The sequence below is a fragment of the Nycticebus coucang genome, chromosome 15 (assembly GCF_027406575.1).
Source record: "Nycticebus coucang isolate mNycCou1 chromosome 15, mNycCou1.pri, whole genome shotgun sequence".
In the NCBI taxonomy this organism is placed as follows: Eukaryota; Metazoa; Chordata; class Mammalia; order Primates; family Lorisidae; genus Nycticebus; species Nycticebus coucang.
The window spans coordinates 37,905,901-37,926,550 of record NC_069794.1 but is presented as its reverse complement, the minus strand read 5'-3'; the positions used below and the strand labels follow the sequence as shown (position 1 = coordinate 37,926,550).

The 20,650-nt window shown below is 37.2% G+C and overlaps 1 protein-coding gene across 3 annotated transcripts in view; it reads left to right on the top strand.

Annotated features, from left to right (window-relative positions):
• The window catches only part of PIBF1 (progesterone immunomodulatory binding factor 1), a 272,823-nt gene that overhangs the window by 37,900 nt on the left and 214,273 nt on the right, over positions 1–20,650 (top strand). For all 3 annotated transcript variants that reach the window (XM_053563838.1, XM_053563840.1, XM_053563839.1), the window contains 4 exons: positions 9,863–9,996; positions 16,132–16,240; positions 16,518–16,699; positions 17,956–18,081. In XM_053563838.1, coding sequence (XP_053419813.1) covers positions 9,863–9,996; positions 16,132–16,240; positions 16,518–16,699; positions 17,956–18,081 — 551 coding nt within the window. The remainder of the gene's footprint in view (positions 1–9,862; positions 9,997–16,131; positions 16,241–16,517; positions 16,700–17,955; positions 18,082–20,650) is intronic.

Genomic DNA, 20,650 nt, shown 5'->3' with positions numbered 1-20,650 from the left:
TGCAGACATAGAAGACTGCCATCATTGTAGTAGGTTTGGGTGGACAGTATTGTACTAGAGGACGAGATAATCTTATCTACAACAGGCAATCCAAAAACTTTAAAAGTAAAGGACAAAAACAATACCAAATGCAAAGTTTAATATTTCAAGTACACATTTGGGGACAAAACTGAAGTGGGTAAATAAAGTTAAAACCAACACTATTTAAAGTTCTCATAAATTAACAAAAAAGTAACTCAATAGAAAGATAGGCAAAGACTATAAATAAGTGTGGCACCTGTGGCTCATTGGGTAGGGTGCCAGCCCCATATACCGAGGGTGATGGGTTCGAACCCGGCCCTGGCCAGCTAAAATAGCAGTGGCAACTGCAACAAAAATAGCCGGGTGTTGTGGCGGGCCCCTGTAGTCCAAGGTACTTGGGAGGCTGAGGCAAGAGAATCGCCCTAGCCCACGAGCTGGAGGTTACTGTGAGCTGTGATGCAACAGCACCCTATTGAGGACAACAACAACAAAAAAGACTATAAATAGGCATTTCACTAGAAGTACAAATCCAAATGGCCTGATGATCAAACTTTCCGGCATTTGGGGAAATACACTTAATGTAATAGAGAGATCAGGTTAGCAAAAATGAAAAAGGTCCATTATCTATATAGATATAAGTGAAAAGATGCACATGTTGCTTTCTGGTGGAAATGAGAACTGCTGCAGCCTTTCTCATAGACAGCTAACAGCATCAATTAAAATAGAAATCATGTCCTTCAAGATAGCAACCCCACTCTTGGGACTATTCACAGGACAAAGCACAGGACTAGCAGAAAAGGATCCATGTGCAAGGAGGTTTGCTGCAGCATTGCATCTGGTGGGTGGTAGGTGGTAGAAGAAGGGGAAAGGAAGGACTAGAAACAAAACAAATGCCCACTAATACAATAGCAAGGGAATGAACCACGGTACAGTCTGCACTGTAGAATATTGTACAGCATTGACATGAATGAATGAGAGAGTATCAGTTTATTTAGGATGTCCACAAGGTATTGTTAAATGAGAAAACCTGGATGCAGAGATTTGATGATTCATTTTTTTGTTGTTTGGAGATAAAATGACTATCCCCTCCCTCCATTGCTGTGTGTGTATGTGTTTATGAACAGAGAGAAGAATGGGGAAGAATCATGTTACTTAATATGAATAACCTGGAAATAAGGGAAAAAGGAGAAAGAGAAAAGAGATTTAAAATAAATAATCCCACTGTTGAAGTCAGTATATAATTCCAGAGCATGTATATACAGTTGAACCTATATAGCTGACCACTTTCTTACCCTGACCTCCTCTGTAAGTTGACCTAACTTTAATAGACCAGACATGCACCGTATGTACGTAGTTCCTCATGTTGAACACCTCTGTATGTTAACTAGTTTATTACAGTCCCTTGGGTGGTCAACTTACAGAGTTTCTATGGTATATAAAATTTATATGTCTGAAAACATTTCTAAAATAGACTTGGTGCCCGTAACACAGTGGTTACAGCACCAGCCACATACACCAAGGGTGACAGGTTCGAGGTTGGCAGGTTCAAACCTGGCCTGGGCCAGCTAAACAACATTGACAACTGCAACAAAAAAAAATAGCTGGGCATTGTGGCAGGCATCTGTAGTCCCAGCTACTTGGGAGGCTGAGGCAAGAGAATGGCTTAAACCCAAGAGTTTGAGGTTGCTGTTAGCTGTGATGCCATGACATTCCACCAAGGGCGACATTGTGAGACTCTGTCTCAAAAAAATATATATATCTAAAATAAAATGTTAAAATATTTGAAATACAAAATTGTAATTTACTAATGAAACAGATAAAAATGTCTATCTTTGCCCTTAATAAGTCACCTGTCATTGCCTCATACATCCTCATTTGCTTGAAAAGCAAAAACCTTATTTGAACTTAACTGCAACTGGGGGATCGACTTTATTCTTTCGTTCTTTCTGTCCACACTTGTTAATGCTTATAATGTTTTTCTCAGTTAATCAAAAGGCATGGAACAGCCAAGTGTGATGGCTCATGCTTATAATCCTAGCACTTTGGGAGCCACGCCTGGAGGATCATTTGAGACTTAGAGTTTGAAACTAGCCTAAGCAACATAGGGAAACCCTGTCACTAATAAGATTGGGAAAAAAAATTAACCAGGCATGGTGGTACACGCCCGTAATCCCAGCCACTGGAAAAGCTGAAGCAGGATGATTGCTTGAGCTCAGGAGTTTGAGGCTACAGTGAGCTATGATTATGCCACTGCACTGTAGCCTACGTGACAGAGCAAGACCCTGTCTCTTAAGAAAAAAAAAGTATGAACTTGGTCTCTTAATTGTTAAGATTTAAATTTGTTTGATTCAATCATACTATTTCAATACCAATTGAAAAGCCAGTGTCTCAATGTGTTACAGTAGTTTACTGAATAAGAGGTTGGCTATAGGGCAGCACCTGTAGCTCAGTGGGTAGGGTGCCAGCCACATACACCACGGCTGGTGGGTTCGAACCCAGCCCAGGCCATCTAAAAAACAATGACAACTACAATAACAAAACAAACAACCAGGCGTTGTGGCAGGTGCCTGTAGTCCCAGCTACTTGGCAGGCTGAGGCAAGAGAATTGCTTAAGTCCAAGAGTTTGAGGTGCTGTGAGTTGTGACACCATGGCACTCTATCCAGGGCGAGTCTCAAAAAACAAAAACAAAAACATGTTGGCTATAAAAATTGCCTCCCACTACATCAACATAGTATTTTACAATGTAGGTGCTGCTAGATCTACAAGCTAGAGGTCAAGTCTTAGTAATAATTGTAATATAGATTTAGTACAGCAGAAGCACATAAAAATAAATGAGCCAGTAGTATGCTCACTTTACAGAGACAGCAGAGAAAGTCCAGAGACGTTTATTTACTAGAGACTAAGTAGAAGAGGTAGAATTTGAACCCATGTCTCTTATTTTAATCTAGTGTCTGTACACTACAGGCAGGCACAGTGGCTCATGCCTATAATCTTAGCACTCGTGGGAGGCTGAGACGGAAGCATCTCATGAGCTCAGGAGTTCAGGACCAGCCTGAGGAAGAGGAAGTACAAGATCTCCTCTCTACAAAAAAAAATAGAAAAATTAGCCAGTCATGGTGGCAGGCAACTGATAAGAGGCTCACTTGAGAATCACTTGAGCCCAAGAATTTGAGACTGCAGTGAGCTGTGATGACACCACTGTACCGTAGCCTGGGCAACAGGGAGAGAGAGACCCCATATCCAAAATTAAAAGGTTACCTTTCTTTATTCCTCTATACTTCTTGGGGGGTTTTTCTTTTAAAAAAATGTTTAAACTTTTATGCTTTCATTCTCATTTATTCAAATGGATATAATTGAACAATTAACATGTAATATGAAGTAATAAGATTTTCTCTTTTTAGTTCTGAGCAGACTTTTATTTCTTTATTATTTATTTTTATGGAGATGGGATCTTGCTATTGCCCAGGCTGGTCTCAAACTTCTGGCTTCAAGGTGATCCCTCCTGCCTTGGCCTCCCAAAGTGCTAGAATGATAGGCATGAGCCACTGTACTAGGCCTTAGCAGACTTTCAGTACTACAGTTCTGTATGTCTTTAGAAGTTAAAATTTCAAAAAGAAATAGTGTATTTCTTGAAGTGATTGCCAACAAAGAGTAGTTTCTGGTAGCAAAACAGTTGTTAACTTAAAGGGACAATCTATAACAATCAAAGGTTACTTAAGTTTCTTATTCTTTTCAGTATTTAGTTGCTTAGATTACATTATTGATAATGTGAAACTTCTGGGAATTCTCACTTTTCCAGAATAGCTAATTAAGCAATTTCAACTGCTATCCAATGTAAACTGCTTCTTATTTGAACCACTGATCTTAAGGTAAATGTCACTTGCTATATCCTGTTTCTAATTTCCTTAGTTACCCTATGGCTTCACAGGCAGATCACTTCATTTATTAAAGATTCATTTTGACATGTAAGTTGCCACTTTCTTTTCAGTTTTCATGGTCTGAGAGAGAAAAAAATTTAAAGATGCTTAGAAAATCTTTATATCCAAAGCAATTACCTTTTGCTTACACAGCTGCTGAGTGTTTAAAATGTGCCTGTTTAATTCCATCTTTGTATACTTTTTGTAGAAACATTTAGATTCCATGTTACTGTGTCAAATGATTTTTTTTTTTTTTTTATTTGAGACAGAGTCTCAAGCTGTCGCCCAGGATAGAGTGCTGTGGCATCACAGATAACAGCAACCTCAAACTTCTGGGCCCAAGCGATTCTCTTGCCTGAGCCTCCCAAGTAGCTGGGACTGCAGGCGCCTGCTACAATGCCCAGCTATTTTTTGGCCCAGGCTAGATTTGAACCTGTCAGCTCTGGTATACGTGATTGGCACCCTAGCTGCCTGAGCTACTGGCGCCGAGCTGAATGATTTTTTTATTTTTCCTGCAGTTTTTGGCCAAGGCTGGGTTCAAACCCACCACCTGCAGTATTTGGGGCCAGCGCCCTACTCCTTTGCGCCACAGGTGCCACCTGAGCCGAATGATTTTTTAATTTAAGAAATAATTGTGAGGGGTATTTGCGAAACTTGGTAAATGTAGAATGTAAATGTTTTGGCACAGTAACTGAGATAACGCCGGAAAGGCTATGTTAACCACTGTGATAAAAATGTGTCAAATGGTTTATGAAGTGAGTGTATGATGCCCCATAATCATATCATTGTATACAGTTATGATTTAATAAAAAAAAAAATTAAAAAGAAATAATTGTGGTAATTGGTTGAAGTGGGGGGGGGGAAGAGTTCAAAATTAACTTTGACTTTATGTACCATATTTGAACCTAGGAGATTTGTGATTAAAATTCTTTTAACACCTGGATTTAAACATTAACTAACAATATTAACTTCTGGTCAGTGGTTTTACAGTTTCCACAAAATAGACTTTTTAAAAAAGAACAGTTGGGCGTGGTAATGCACACCTGTAATTCAAACTACTTGGGTTTACACATGTTACTCTGAGGCAGCAGGATTGCTTAAGTCCAAGAGTTTAAGACCAGCCTGGGCAACTGTGTAAGATAGGAATATACCCTATCTCAAAAAATGAAACAAATAAACAAGCAAAATGAAAATAGGCACTTGAAATTAAGGAAAAAAATGAACCTGGCTCGGTGCCTGTAGCTCAGTGGTTAGGGCGCTGGCCAGATACACTGAGGCAGGCAGGTTCGAGCCCGGCCTGGGCTTGCTAAACAACAATGACAACTACAACAAAAAAAAATAGCCAGAAGTTGTGGCGGACACCTGTAGTCCCAGCTACTTGGGAGGCTAAAGCAAGAGAATCACTTAAGCCCAAGAGTTAGAGGTTGCTGTGAGCTGTGATGTTATGGCACTCTACTGAGGATGACATAGTGAGACTTTGTCTCAAAAAAAAAAAGAAAAGAAAAGAATGAATCTACATATGAATTTGGGAACCTTGATGAAAGCTCTAGAACCTCTGCTAGTTCTGGAATCATTTATCCCCTCTAGGCATTAACATTCTTGTCTTGAAAATAAGATCGCAGAAGATTATCTCCAGGGTATCTTTCACCTCTGAAATTCTGTGTATCTAAAATGGTTAGCTTCTGTTGTTTGGAAACAAGAATAATAGGGTAAAAGGGCTTCTCGTTATAAAAATGAAAGGTTTAATGCCTGATAACTTAGCCAAAACACTGTATGTATAGTAAGTCTTTACTTAATGTTGTCTATAGGTTCCTGAAACTGCAACTTTCAGCAAAGTGATTTACTGTGTAATGAGACCAATTTTTCCATAGGCTAAATGGTATAAACAAGAATTAAGTTTTACAGCATATAGTTTGTCATTTTGCTGAAAGTCACAGTTTCCAAGAACCTGTCAATAGCAGTAATTGAAGACTGACTTTTATGTCAAGTAGTCCTAAAGTATAGAAATGTAGAGAAGTGTATGGAGTGAGTGTCTCTTTACCACCCTTTCCATCCTGCAGCTTTTTCCCTTCAATATGACTCTCAAATGTTCCATTTTCTATTTCTCATGCAAGTGTTCCTGCAGACCTATTGCCCAATTATTTTCCCTAGAAGCATCTTGTTTTCATTTTTTTAATATAAAGAAATTATAATTTTACAGCTTAATTTTTACAAAGCGAACCCTCCCATTTAAAGACCATCTAGATCAAGAAATAAAAGCTTACTTTATACTGTCTTTCCTAAAACATATGTAATATGTAAATAAAATACTGTTTCAAATGCAGTGTTTTGTTTGTAGATATGTGATAATATTCTCTAACTCAGCGGAATACTGATTGATCAAATACTTAATAATCTTTAAAGCTACTTTTTTCTACATCTTGAGCTAGTTATTTTAAGTGCTAGTGCTTCACAGTCCATTCATGTTTGACATTAATTCATTCTGCAGACATTTCCAGTGTAAATAGTATATAGGGTTCCTGGGTTTACTAAGATAAGACAGGCTTTCAAGGAGTTCCAAGTCTTATGTAAGCATATGGAAAGACTAGAGTCATTGACACAACAAGAAAGCATTCAAAAAATTAAAAAAAAAATTAACAAAAATAAGAAAGCATGCAGTTACAGTAACAGGTTTACTTTTTTCAGGCTAGAGGTAGCCATGAATTATTTTCTGATATAGATAATTTAGGAGAAAGAAAAAATGATATTAACCCTGGGATTCAAAATCAGTTCCAGATATGTAGAAAGCTGTTAAACAATTGAAATACCCTCCTTGACTTGCATTTTCTTTATTTTCTCTGTGTAAGCTTTTCTTCTTTATTGAAAAAGGAAATTGAGTCTTGGCTGTGACTTGAAGTTTTGTATGTCCATTTCTTTATGTTTGAGAAGTTTATATTTTTTGTTGCTTTTGACTTAGTCTATTTTATGTCATCTTTTCTTCCTCCGCATCAGCAGACATTAATTATAAATCTTCATAGCCTGGCGTTGTGGCGGGCGCCTGTAGTCCCAGCTACTCGGGAGGCTGAGGCAAGAGAATCGCTTAAGCCCAGGAGTTGGAGGTTGCTGTGAGCTGTGTGAGGCCACAGCACTCTACCGAGGGCCATAAAGTGAGACCCTGTCTCTACAAAAAAAATAAATAAATAAATAAAATAAAATAAATCTTTTAAATTAGTAGAGTATTAGTTATTAGGATTATAGAACACTCTCTTACGTTTTTCTTGTGATGTGAGAGACAATTAACGGGTGCTCATAACTTATGCAATACATCTTCTGACAGAGGTAAGAACCTCTGTTGTGGTAAGAACAAGTGCTGTGCAAAAATATAAGATGGACATCTAACTCAGACTTGGAACTTGGAGCCTTCCCACACAAGTTGCTGTGAAGCTCAGGACAGGGGAATACAAAATAGTCTTTTGTCTTCACTTCACCTAAAGTTCTGTACAGTCATGGGGTTTGGTTTATTGTAAAGAAAGACACTACTTTTCCTATTTTCCAATGATATGCCTTACTTTATGTTAGCTGCCAATAATAAGTGAAGCAGATTATTTAATTCAAAATACAAAAGTAATAATTTTATTTTAGGAGAAATTGGAATGTGTACATTTATTTGTGAAGTTATTAATTCACTTTTATCCACTAAACATGTTACTTCCTATATTACTATGTTTCTCAGTCATCTGCTCCCAGTAACAAAATTTCCGATCCATGTAATTTATTTCTTCCCTCTTCATCGTGTTAGTTAGCACTAAACCTTTCTCTTGCCGGTGTCCTCTAATTCCTCCCCAGCTTTCTTTCTCCAGTTTTCCACTTTTCTTCTCACTCAGCAAGTAACATGATATTTCATTTTGCAGAGGAAATGGAAACTCTCAAATGAGAACTCCCAGTTTTCTGCCACCAAACCTACTTACATCTCCCTGCATTCTGGTTGTTTGTGTGTCCTTATTGTTTATAATGGGAAGAGTCCTACTCTCAAGGAATGGAAAAATCATCCACTCTTACAAATCAACTTGATGATACAAATTTGTGAAGCATTAGGGTAAGGCATAGGCTATGGTTTGTGGCAAATTGGTAAGAGTCATCAAAAGAAATTCAAGTTTTTAATACTCTATATTAGTTGGAAAAAAGCCTGCCATCATCAGCTGGATTCTGATCTGAGCCTAATATCCATATCCAATCTCTCTTTTGCCATCAATATTTGGATGGTTCTTTGCCATCAATATTTGGATATTTTCAGGCTCGTTTCATCCTTTAAAAACTTCATTAAGGCCCAGCATGGTAGTTTACGCCTATAATCCTGGTGCTTTGAGAGGCCAAGGTGGGAAGATTGATTGATTGATGTGAAGGGTTTGAGACCAGCTGGCCCACATAGCAAGATCTCATTCGAGGAGGCAAGTATTTAGATTATAATCAGGTCTTCAGGCAGTAGAGCAGGTTAGAGGAAGCATAGTGTGGTTAGAGACATTGAGATCCCCATGCCCTGGCATCGTAGCTCACAGCAACCTCAAACTCTTGGGCTCAAGCGATCCTCTTGCCTCAGCCTCCCTAGTAGCTGGGACTACTGGTGCTGGCCACAACTCCAGCTAGCTTATTTTTAGTAGAGATGGGGTCTCGCTCAGGCTGGTCTGGAACTCCTGACCTGAAGCAATCCACCCTCCCAAAGTGCTAGGATTACAGGTGTGAGCCACCCACCTGGCTAAAAGAAGTTTTTTAATTAGCCAGGCATGGTGGCATGTGCCTGTAATCCCAGCTATTCAGGGGGATGAGGTGGCAGGATCACTTGAGCCCTGGGGTTCAAGGTTACAGTGAGCTGTGATGATGCCACTCTGTTCCAGCCTGACTTAAGATAGGATGTATTTAACATGCCAGGTTCTGGGGGTGGAGTTAATGGTTAGGTGTAAGATTTGGTAAGTTCAAGTGGGAAAAATGAGTAGGAATTCAGTCCTTCCCCCCTATTTTCTGTATACATTTATAGAATTAATTAGCTTCAAAGGTATTTAATTCATTCTTACTATATACCAGGCACTGTGAAAAGTGGTGGAGATCCAGTGCCAGCAAGACAGAGTCCCTGCCCCTAAGATGTCTCTTAAGATGTTTGCATTCTGGTGCAACAACTAACTTGATGGTACAGTGAGATCAGTGCTTTGAAGGAGGCGAGTGTTTAGGTAATACGCAGGTCTTCAGGCAGTGGAGGAGGTTAGAGGAAGCCTGGTGTGTTTAGAGAACTGAAGGTCTCCATGGGTTGGAGGGTGAATTGTGAGTATGAGGAAGGAAGCATGTAGGAAGCAGGGCCAGGTTGTAAAGGACCTTGTGACCACTCTCAGGTGTTTACTTCTGTTACTCTCCCCATATCAGTCCCTTTTTTAGGTACTACTGGTATGGAGAGAGTAGAAGGGAAATCAACATAGAGTTGTGTTCCTTGGGCCACGAAATTCCTTTGTTGCTGAATATTACAATTGAAACTGCATTGTTAATCTCTTTGGTAACTTTTTGTTGTTGTTATAGATGTTGATATTCATGTGGCTTTTCTCTCTAAATTGTGAATTCCTCAAGAACAGGATCTGTGTTTTATTCATTTCTGTACCTTTAGCTTCTAATAGTAACTAAGTAATTGAAAACTTCATTTTATGTTGTTTTAGTCTGGATTAATTAATTCATTAGCTTAGAAATCATATTTTTTTTTCTTGTTCTAGAAACAGAGTTCAAAACTTTAAATAACTGAACTTACAAACAACTCTGAATTTAACGTTACCTGCTTAGAGTATGGAAAAATTACTAAAAAGAAAAATTGAGGGGTTTTATTGTTTAATTGTAAGAACATTTACAACTTAGCAGAATTTGGTTAACTATGTTTATTTTGAAATTTTTATTCTTCCTTTAAATATAGACATATGAAGAAGATCGAAGAAACTATTCTGAACTTCAAATTAGATGTCAACGGTTAGCCTTAGAATTAGCAGACACAAAACAATTAATTCAGCAAGGGGACTACCGTCAAGAGAACTATGATAAAGTCAAGAGGTGAGTAGTGCAGATGTCTATAGTAGTTCTCATTTTTAGCATGAGTCACTTGAATTGTTACCATCAGTCAATCACTGATTTTACTTTTATCTTATTCTTTCAGCCGTTTCTTTCTGACAAAAGGCACACACTTTCAAAAAGTAACATTTTTTGAAAATATATGTTTCTATGTTGCTAAGTAGCTATGACAAATATCTTCCTATAATTGACATATACTTTGCTGTTGTTTATAAAGTAATTTAGTGAACCACTACTTAGGTGTATGGTCCTTACTAAATCTCTTTCTCTTTTTTTTCTTTTTTGGTAAATCTTTTCCTCCTAAGCCTAAGTTTTCTCATCTGTCAGATGGTGCTAATATAACTTCCGCACTATGTAAACTAAGATCAAATAAAGACATATTTATGAAAATCTTTAAATATATGTATACTGTATATGTGTAAATGAAGTGACCTTGTTTTAACTGTTCACTGCTATATTTACCTGCACCTGCAATAATTCTTGAACTAGAATACTCAGTGAATACTTGTTAAATGAATGAATGCTTTAAATTGTATATTAAATTATAAATTATATAATACTGTAAGTGAATTTTCAAAAATTTGATGATAGAACATTCAAACTTCATTCACCATGGCTGACACAGTATGTATTATTATGCTTGTATTATAATGTCAAAATATAATTTTTTTTTTTTTTTTTGAAGCAGAGTCCCGGTATGTCACCCTTGGTAGAGTGCCATGGCATCACAGCTCACAGCAAACTCAAACTCTTGGCTTAAGCGATTCTCTTGCCTCAGCCTCCGAAGCAGCTGAGACTAAAGGCCCCCGCCACAACGCCTGGCTTTTTTTTTTGTTGTTGTTGTTGTTGCGGTTGTCATTGTTGTTTTAGCCTGGGCTGGGTTCAAACCCACCAGCCTTGGTGTATGTAGCCTGCACCCTACCCAGGGAGCTACGAGCGCTGCCCCAAAATATAATTATTGGAGCATGAAACCCATGAGAGATACACTTAGAGGGCTTATGAATAAAGCTGAATTTCAAAAGATGCTTCTAAAAATGAAGCAGATTGCTGGGCGTGGTGGCTTATGCCTGTAGTCCTAGCACTCTGGGAAGCTGAGTTGGGTGGATTGCTCGAGCTCACAAGTTCAAGACCAGCCTGAGCAAAAGCAAGACTCCCATCTCTACTAAAACTAAATAAAAAACTGAGACAAGAAGATCACTTGAGCCTGAGTTGGAGGTTGCTGTCAGCTATGAGGTCACAGCACTCTACCAGGGCAACAGCTTGAGACTCTGTCTCAAAAAAAAGAAGCAGATTGTGATGGTAAGATTATACTTTGAGTCAGTATTTTTATATCTTCTCTGCCAAGATAAATCTATAGCAATGATACATGAAATACAAAAAGAGAAATCTAAAGAGCAATACTTACCAGAATAATCCAGCAGAGCCATGAATGAAATGAAACAAAACAAGTCATGAGTTGATAATTATTGAAGTTGCATGATAGGGTCATTGGTATTCATTATATCATCTCTGTTTTTATGTATGTTTTCATTCTCTATAGTAAAAACTTGGAAAAATAAAACATAGCCTTGATCAAAAAGCATGGTAAACATCTCGTGCTAGAAATGGAACAGAAAAGTAAGAGGGGCTCAAATTGTGAACCCTTTGGTTCACTCAGTAGGATGAATGAGTTAAAAAAAAAAAAAGAAAGAAAAGGTAAATTAGGGAAGAAAAAAACCACTTTATGCCTGTGATAAATTCTCACAAATGTGCAAAAGGAAACATACATATATGTTAATTATATCATTACTAAAAAGAATTTAAATGCCTTTCAGTAGCAGAATGGAAAAAAAATTATGATTTATTTGTACAGTATACTTCTATGTAACAGTTCAAATCACAAAATCTGAACATACAGTGCGCGTGTGTATATATATGTACATACATATTGGCAGTTCCTTACTTTCTAGTGTAACATAATGTTCCTAGGTTTATTTTGTAATTTCATTGCCTCAGCCTTTTCTCTAAGGAGACTTTATTTCTTTTAATGGAGGAAGGATTTGGGTGCTGCAATTATGCCTACGTTGGTCATCGTTTCTAGGCCCTTTCAATAGGCAGATGCAGTGAAAGAGGGAAGAAGGAGGAGACTTAATAAACTGGGTTGGGATCATACTGATATTCTTTTTTTTTTTTTTTTTCTTTTTTTTTTATTGTTGGGGATTCATTGAGGGTACAATAAGCCCATACTGATATTCTTAATTTCACTACCACAATAGCCAGTTTGAAGAGGCTCCATTTGGCTAAGTATAACATAGTCTTTAATATCAAAATGAATATAGATGATAATGAATTATAATCCATTGACCAGAATTAGAATCCATAAGTGCATACTAATAACAGATAAATAGGGAAAGAGGTTTTTATAGTAGAATATCAACTAATAAGTATATATGCATATTAGAATGACCATTTTGTGTCCTCATAATATTTGATTCAGAATCATCAATGAGACCTAAAATCATGGAGTAAGAGTATGTTAGAGAATAGGATATTTACACAACCTCAAAGTATCTACTTACAGATTACTTATTGTAAAGAACAAAAGACACCTTCACTGTTGAAAACTTTGGCAGACACCACCCTAAAACAAATGATGAAAGCTATTGATAGTATCACCGATAACGGGATGCATCATTCCATCATGTGCATCTTTATGTAATAGACTGAGGATGGGCCAGGCATGGTGGCTCACACCTGTAATCCTAGCACTCTGGGAGGTTTAGGCAGGAGGATCACTTGAGCTCGTGAGTTCAAGATCAGCCTGAGCAAAAGCAACACCTCGTCTCTAAAAAAAATTAAAAATAATAATAATGATATACCAAGGACACATTACCACCTCTGTAGTATTCTTTCCCAGAGTGTTTAACCTGATTCTAATAATGAGGATGCATCAGAGAAATGAAATTTGAGAGACAAACTGTAATATATTTGGCCTGTGATCTGTAAAAAGTGGTTAAAGTCAAAGAAAACTAAGGGACTGTTCAAAGGTTAAAGAGATTAAAGACATGACATTCAGATGAAATGCATGATAACAGCCTACAAACAGGGAAAGAAATCTTCTACCAATGACATTTTGGGACAGTTGACAAAATTTGAAAATGGATTGTGTATTACATAATATTATATTAGGATTAAGACTTCTGAATTTGATAACTATACTATGATTATATAAGAGAATATCTTTAATCTTAGGAAATTCACATTGAATTATTTAGGGGTAAAGGGACCTAATGTCTACATATAAATCTTAAATAGTTAAGGGGAAAAAAATTCATATGTATCAGTATGTGTGTATATGTGTATGTTTGTATACATGTATGCAAATGTGTGTCTATATATACAGTGGACTCTTGAACAGCATAGGTCTTAAGCATTCAGGTCCACTAATACACATATTTTTTTCAACCAAACTCCAGTCAAAAATACAGTATGTTGCAATCAAGATAACCTGGTTCTTTGTACCTTCAACGAATCCCCAACAATAAAAAAATAATAATAGTACAGTATGTAAACTGCTTGTACCAAGACTGACTTATGTGTTCATATACATGGGTTCTGCAGGGTAGACTTCAGAGCTTGAGTGTTTTCACATTTTGTGTATGAGGGATAGGGGCTGGGCTTGGAACCAGTGTCCCTTGTATACTGACGGCCTACTGCATATATTCATTCACATGCAAGAGAGAAGAAGTTAATAAATAATACAAAGTAATATTTGGGAGGTGTACTACAAAGTAAATATGACAGTGTTAACATGTCATTGTATTGTTACATGTCATTACTACTAGATAATTGTATCTAGGGAGATGGTATAGGAACAGTGAGGAAAATATAGAGGACTTAAAGTTTATCTGTAATATTTTATTTGAGTAGGGCGCCAGCCCCATATACCGAGGGTGGCGGGTTCAAACCCAGCCCCAGTTGAACTGCAACCAAAAAATAGCTGGGTGTTGTGGTGGGCGCCTGTAGTCCCAGCTGCTCGGGAGGCTGAGGCAGGAGAATCGCAGAAGCCCAAGAGCTGGAGGTTGCTGAGTCCTGTGACGTCATGGCACTCTACCGAGGGAAGTAAAGTGAGACTCTGTCTCTACAAAAAAAATTTAAAAAATAATAATAAAATAAAATAAAACCTAATGTAAATATAGGCAAATGTTAGTTAGCTGTCAATTTTGGTTAGCAAGTTCATGGGTATTTTTCTATATCCTGCTTTCTGATACATTTTTATACTTAAAACATCATAGTAGTCTCAGTGCCCATAGCTCAGTGAGTAGGGCGCCAGCCACATAAACCAAAGGTGGCGGGTTCAAGCCCAGCCTGGGACTGCTAGACAATGACAACTGCAACCAAAAAATGGCTGGGTGTTGTGGCAGTTGCCTGTAGTCCCAGCTACTTGGGAAGCTGAGGTAGAGAATTGCTTGAGCACAAGAGTTTGAGGTTGCTGTGAGCTGTGACACTACAGCACTCTACTGAGGGTGACATAGTGAGACTCTGTCTCAAAAATAAAATAAAATAGAATAAAATGAAACATAGTAAAGGGGGCAGGATCATTATTTGGCAATAAAAATGTATGCACAGAATACTTTTAGTAATATGTACCAACATATTAATATTGATAGTCTTTTTTTTTTTTTTGGTAGAGACAGTCTGACTTTACCGCCCTCAGTAGAGTGCTGTGACGTCACACAGCTCACAGCAACCTCCAGCTGTTGGGCTTACTCGATTCTCTTGCCTCAGCCTCCCGAGTTGCTGGGACTACAGGCGCCCACCACAATGCCTGGCTATTTTTTTGTTGCAGTTTGGCCGGGGCTGGGTTTGAACCCACCATCCTCAGTATATGGGGCTGGCACCCTATTGCTGAGCCATGGGTGCCGCCCTATTGATAGTCATCTTTAGTGAGTGGTTTATGGATGACTATTTTTTTTAACTTGTGCTTTGCTCTATTTTCTTCAATAAAAATAATACTTTGTTAACCAGAGGGAAAAAACCTTTCTAAGAGAGTTTTATAAAGGTGATGAAACAAAAAACAATTCTTAATAGTTTTCTTGGAAATACAGGTGGGTCAGTGAAATGAAGTGCCAGGGCATCGCTTCTGACTGGAGAGAAGCAGTGAAGAATTAGTTCATCTGTTTTTCTGCTCATTTGTCAAGGTGTTTGCTGTAGGTTTGGGTCCACTTCTTGGTTTTACTGTTTTGAGGAGAGAGCTGGTCTGATAATGGGTAATCATGAGCAATTTGTGAATGAAGTAGGCACAAGAATGCCTGCCTATGTATCTGTGGTGCAATCTGAGTGATAAGTTGTAAAGGTTGTTTGACCCTAACTGAACTGAACGCCTAGAGCCATATATAAATTCTTTAAAAGTTTTGGCTTTAAGATAAGATTGAAGATGATTAGTGAAAAAAATACCAAAGTATACCTTAGAATGTTTTATTATTTACTGGTTCAATTTTTTGTTATTTTCTAGTGCAATTTACATATTTATTTTTTAAAAGATAATAAATTCAGGTATATGTATCTAAACAAGGTCTTTTTTGTGTGTATGTGTGTGTGTGCCAGGGCTGGGTTTGAACCTGCCACCTCTAGTATATGGGGCTGGCACCCTACTCCTTTGAGCCACAGGTGCCGCCCTAAACAAGGTCTTTAACAGTGAATTTCTTTTAAATTTGAAAAGTTGTTACTTTATAGTGTGACACTAGAGCCCCATGCCCCATAACTAGTGTCTCTGTTCAGTTTTCTTTTTTTTTTTGAGACAGGCTAAAAGTGCGGTGGTGTCACCCTAACTCACAATAACCTCAAACTCCTGGGTTTAAGTGATCCTCCTGTCTCAGCCTCCCGAGTAGCTGGGACTGTGGGCCTCTCCATAACACCTGGCTAATTTTTCCACTTTTATTGGAATAGAGTCTCACTCTTAGTCAAGCTGGACGTGAACTCCTAAGCTTGAGTGATCCTCCCAGAGTGCTGGTATTACAGGCATGAGCCACCAAACCTAGCCTCTGTTTAGTTTTTTGACACACAGTCAACCCTTTTAAAATGTTCATTGTAATGGGGGATGCAAAATTTTTATGTGTTTGAATTTTATTTTAATAGTGAACGTGATGCATTTGAACAGGAAGCAACTGAGATTAGGAGAAAGCATGAAATACTTGAAGCTTCTCACATAGCTCATGCTAAAGAAAGAAGTGAATTATCAAAAGAGGTAAGCTTATAAATAGAACTACTTATATTTTATTGTACAGTAATAGTGGGAAACAGCCCAGAGTGGAATTATGAGGGGGAATTTTTTTTCTTTCTAATGTAGTTAGAAAGAGACTTTTAGTAGCTCTTTACATATAGAAAATTGCAAGGGAAGAACTAGCCCTTTTTAATGGGAAATTTTTGTGTGATGAGTTAAAATATTAACGAAAGAAATTAGTACAGTGAACTTGAGAAAGTAAGATGGCATTGCTCTGAACATCGTGTCTATGTATACATAGGTAACCACCTTACAGCAGACTGTGACTTTATTGCAAAAGGATAAAGAATATCTCAACCGCCAAAACATGGAGCTTAGCGTTCGCTGTGCCCATGAAGAGGATCGCCTGGAAAGACTGCAGGCTCAACTTGAAGAAACCAAAAAGGCCAGAGAAGATATGTATGAAAAATATGTAACATCCAGGCAAGACTTACATTATTTTCCACCCAAATATATATAAATTAACATCATCTCCTTTGAGGAGATTCATGGGTTTGAGAAAGATTAATGATTTTTTCGATGTCCATAGGACAATATTAAGATAATACTTAATTTTATTTCTTTATGAGATGTTCTCTGTAGTTGATTTTTTAAAAGACATTGTGGTTTATCCAGCCACACCAAAATCCTGATTCTTTTAGATAGATACATACTATAACAATTTTTTTATTGTGACAAATTATTTTTAATTCCCTGTCACTGAGACCTCTTATGCTTACATATTTTTTGAAAGAAAGTATATAGTATCGCTATAGAATTATCTTTTGGAGGAATATCTGAGTATGCTGCTAATTTCTTGAATGTGAAATATAAAAGAAGAGTGAGGAGGCAGTGTTGCATACTGCTTGTAGAGGCCTTTGAAACAGACCCCCCACATTTTAATCATGCCTTCTCCCTGGGGGTGGGGGGGTCACAGTGTGTGACACACCTTTTGGCAGCGGGACACAATTATAAGAGTGACATAACAAATACATTCAATGTAACCTGGTTCTTTGTACCCTCAATGAATCCCCAACAATAAAAAAAATTTTTTTTCAAAAAAAAGATTTATATAAACCACTAAACTTTCTTTATACTAACAGCCCTTATAGTCTTTGGATTATTTATTTTTATCAGCACATCAGAAACTAAAAGTCTGAATTTCATCTTTAACAGTTCACACATTCATAACTTTTTCCCTGACCTGTAGTATTTTTTTCATACTCTGTATAATTTAGACTTTGCTGAAAAATCACAGTGTGACTGTGGTGGTTGTGCTTAAAAGGAAAGATTTTTCTAAAGTGCTAGTTAAAGTCATTTTGTTTTTATATTTTTTTGTTATATTATTCATCTCTCAACATGCACCATGCCAGATTATTAATTTTAAATGAGAGGTATTCATAAAGGAAGGATCAGTTTTCAAGTCTTGGCTATTAAAAGCTGTAAGTAAAGTATTTTTGAAGATGAATAATTATCCAACAAGAATTAAGCCTTTGGGGTAATATGTTTAGTAGGTTGAGATCTTCAAAGGTACTGGTTTGGAGCAATATTTTTAGGAATTATAAGACTTTATACTTAATAGTTAAGCTTTTCAAGTAACATAGTATACAGAAGATACTTGTAAAAAAATTAAGATCTTGTATGGAGTAAAAGCATATTTGTTTTAAAAAGTTATGGATATTCTTTTTGACTCTTTGCAGAGACCATTATAAAACAGAATATGAAAATAAACTACATGAGGAACTAGAAAAAATCAGATTGAAAACTAATCAAGAAATTGATCAACTTCGATGTGCCTCTAGGGAAATGTATGAACGGGAAAACAGGTAAAAAAGCAAAGAGGTGTGATATTTTATTTTTCTGATATTTTATTTGCCTTCGTTTAGAGGTTATGGTTTTGTTGAAATGCAACGCTGTTTCTATCAGATAATGTGTTTTTAAGTACATTGAAAAACTTTTCATGAATATAATGAGAACATCAAAGTTCAAAAGTCTTTGATAGCTGGCTTAGAAAAGGATTTACCATTCATAGGCCTTTTTGCTCTGGTATTCTCTTTATCTTGTTTTTACCCTGGTAACTTGTCTTCTTGCTTTTACCTCAGGACAGAAATAAAAAGGAAATTAGATGTTACTAATAGATACCGGTAGTTTTTCCTGTAATATGCCCATGATTTCTCCTAGAAACTTTTAAAACTAGAACAGTAAGGTCCAGGCGCGGTGGCTCATACCTGAATCCTAGCACTCTGGGAGGCTGAGGAGGGTGGATTTCTTGAGCTCACAAGTTCAAGACCAGCCTTAGCAAGTGCAAGACCTCATCTCTAAAAATAGCTGGGCATTGTGGTGGGCACCAGTAGTCCCAGCTACTCGGGAGGCTGACACAAGAGGATTGCTTGAACCCAAAAGTTTGAGGTTGCTGTAAGCTATGACGCCATGGCTCTCTACCTAGGGCAACAGAGTGAGACATTTTCTCCAAAAATAAATAGATAGATATATAGATATTAAATACTATTTACCCATCATCCAAATCAAGAAATTGAACAATGCAAAACCAAAAAATGTGCTTAAGATCCTCCCTGCTTAATTCCTTCCTTCCATAAGGATTAACTACTATTCTGACTTTTATGTTAATGACTTCCTGGCCTTTCCTTATATTTTTATTATCTATGTTAATGGTAAATAGCATCTGTGCACAATTTAGTTTAGTTTTTGTATATTAGTATCATATAAATGGATCCACGGTGTATATGTTTTTGTGGCTTCTTCATTTAACCCTATGATTTTCAGATTTATATGCTGCTGCGCCTGGTTGTCCCTTTTTATGTTCATGACAAAATTATGACAGCTTTATGAACGTGTATGTTTTGAGTGGCAGGGTCAGTAAGGCATTAAGGACGGACACATACAGAGAAATTAAAGAATTCCAAAGTCATTCTTCATCTTTTCCAAAATTATGTTTGGTCCCAGCCCTGTATTATGAAAGAAGGATCCTCTACCTTGTGGTTATTTGCTTTTGGGGTTCAACATGCTGATTAATAAAGGGGTATACACCTATTGTGCACCAAGTTTTATGTTAGGTATTTTACATTTGAGTTTTCACATAACTCTCAACAAATTCACATTTAGCAAATACTTGTTGAGACCTACTATATGCTAGCCAGGTACTGGGTGCTGTATGTGCTATAATGACCTTTGCCTTCACAAAGCTGGTAGTCTAATGGAAAATAAAGACAAATAGAGAAACCATTATCATAAGCATGATGATAATGGAGAAAATGACAGGATACAAAGGATGAGACCATCTGTGTATCTAGTCTAGCCTTGGAAGCAATCAGGGAAACTTGTGAATAAAAAAAAATACTCATCCTGGCAACTTGTAGTGACTAAGAATAAGACTACCAGTTAAGGGAGGGAAGGGAATTGGAGAAATGTATAGCATATATAAAACCTGGAGGCAAGACAAGATAAAGTAGTTTTTTACCAAAGTAATTCAAGACTGAAACATAGAGTAAGAGGAAGGGAGCTGTAAGATATGAAATAGAAGAGGGAAATGGACCCAAATCATACCCTTTGATTGTGATGTATGACCTTTGGGGAGGATTTTAAGAAAGTCCATGATATGATCTAATTTTGTATCAAAAAATCATAATAGTATGGAGAATAGGTTAGAGTGGCATAAGGCTGTAGACAAAGAGGCTCTACTTTACAGATTGTTTCCACTGTCAAGATGAGAGGTGCTAATGGAAATGGAATAATAGCAGTAGGGAAGGAGAGAAATGGGCCAGATTAGAAAAAAGTTTAGGAGATAGAACCAACAGGACTCCATGACTAGATTGGATTGGGTAATGAAAAGACGGTAAGGGTATCCACGATTTCTGGATTAGACTATTGCACAGATAGTTATACAGTTTTTAAAACATTAGGAAAGTACAAGGCCTTACTAGAAAAACATGGCAAATTTAGGATAGGTTCACTTGAAGTGTCCATGGGATATCTAAATAGAAAAGTCAAATTTATAGCCGGGCATTGTGGCGGGTGCCTGTTGTCCCAGCTACTTGGAAGGCTGAGACAAGAGAATCGCCTGAGCCCAAGAGCTGGAGGTTGCTGTGAGCTGTGACACCATGGCACTCTACCGAGTGCGAGAAAGTGAGACTCTCTCTGAAAAAAAGAAAAAGAAAAGTTGAATTTATAAGATTCTGAACCTCAAGAGAAAGATCTGGGTATAACAGAGGACTGTGACACAGGTAATATTATTTCTGTTTTACAGATAAGTACTGTTAGTTCTGAGGTTCAGTTCTATTACAGATTTTATAGGAATTTGTTAACGAAAAACCTTAAAATTTATGGGATTATTTCTGCAGTTATTCCCAAACAATCCACATAGTCACATAAACTTTG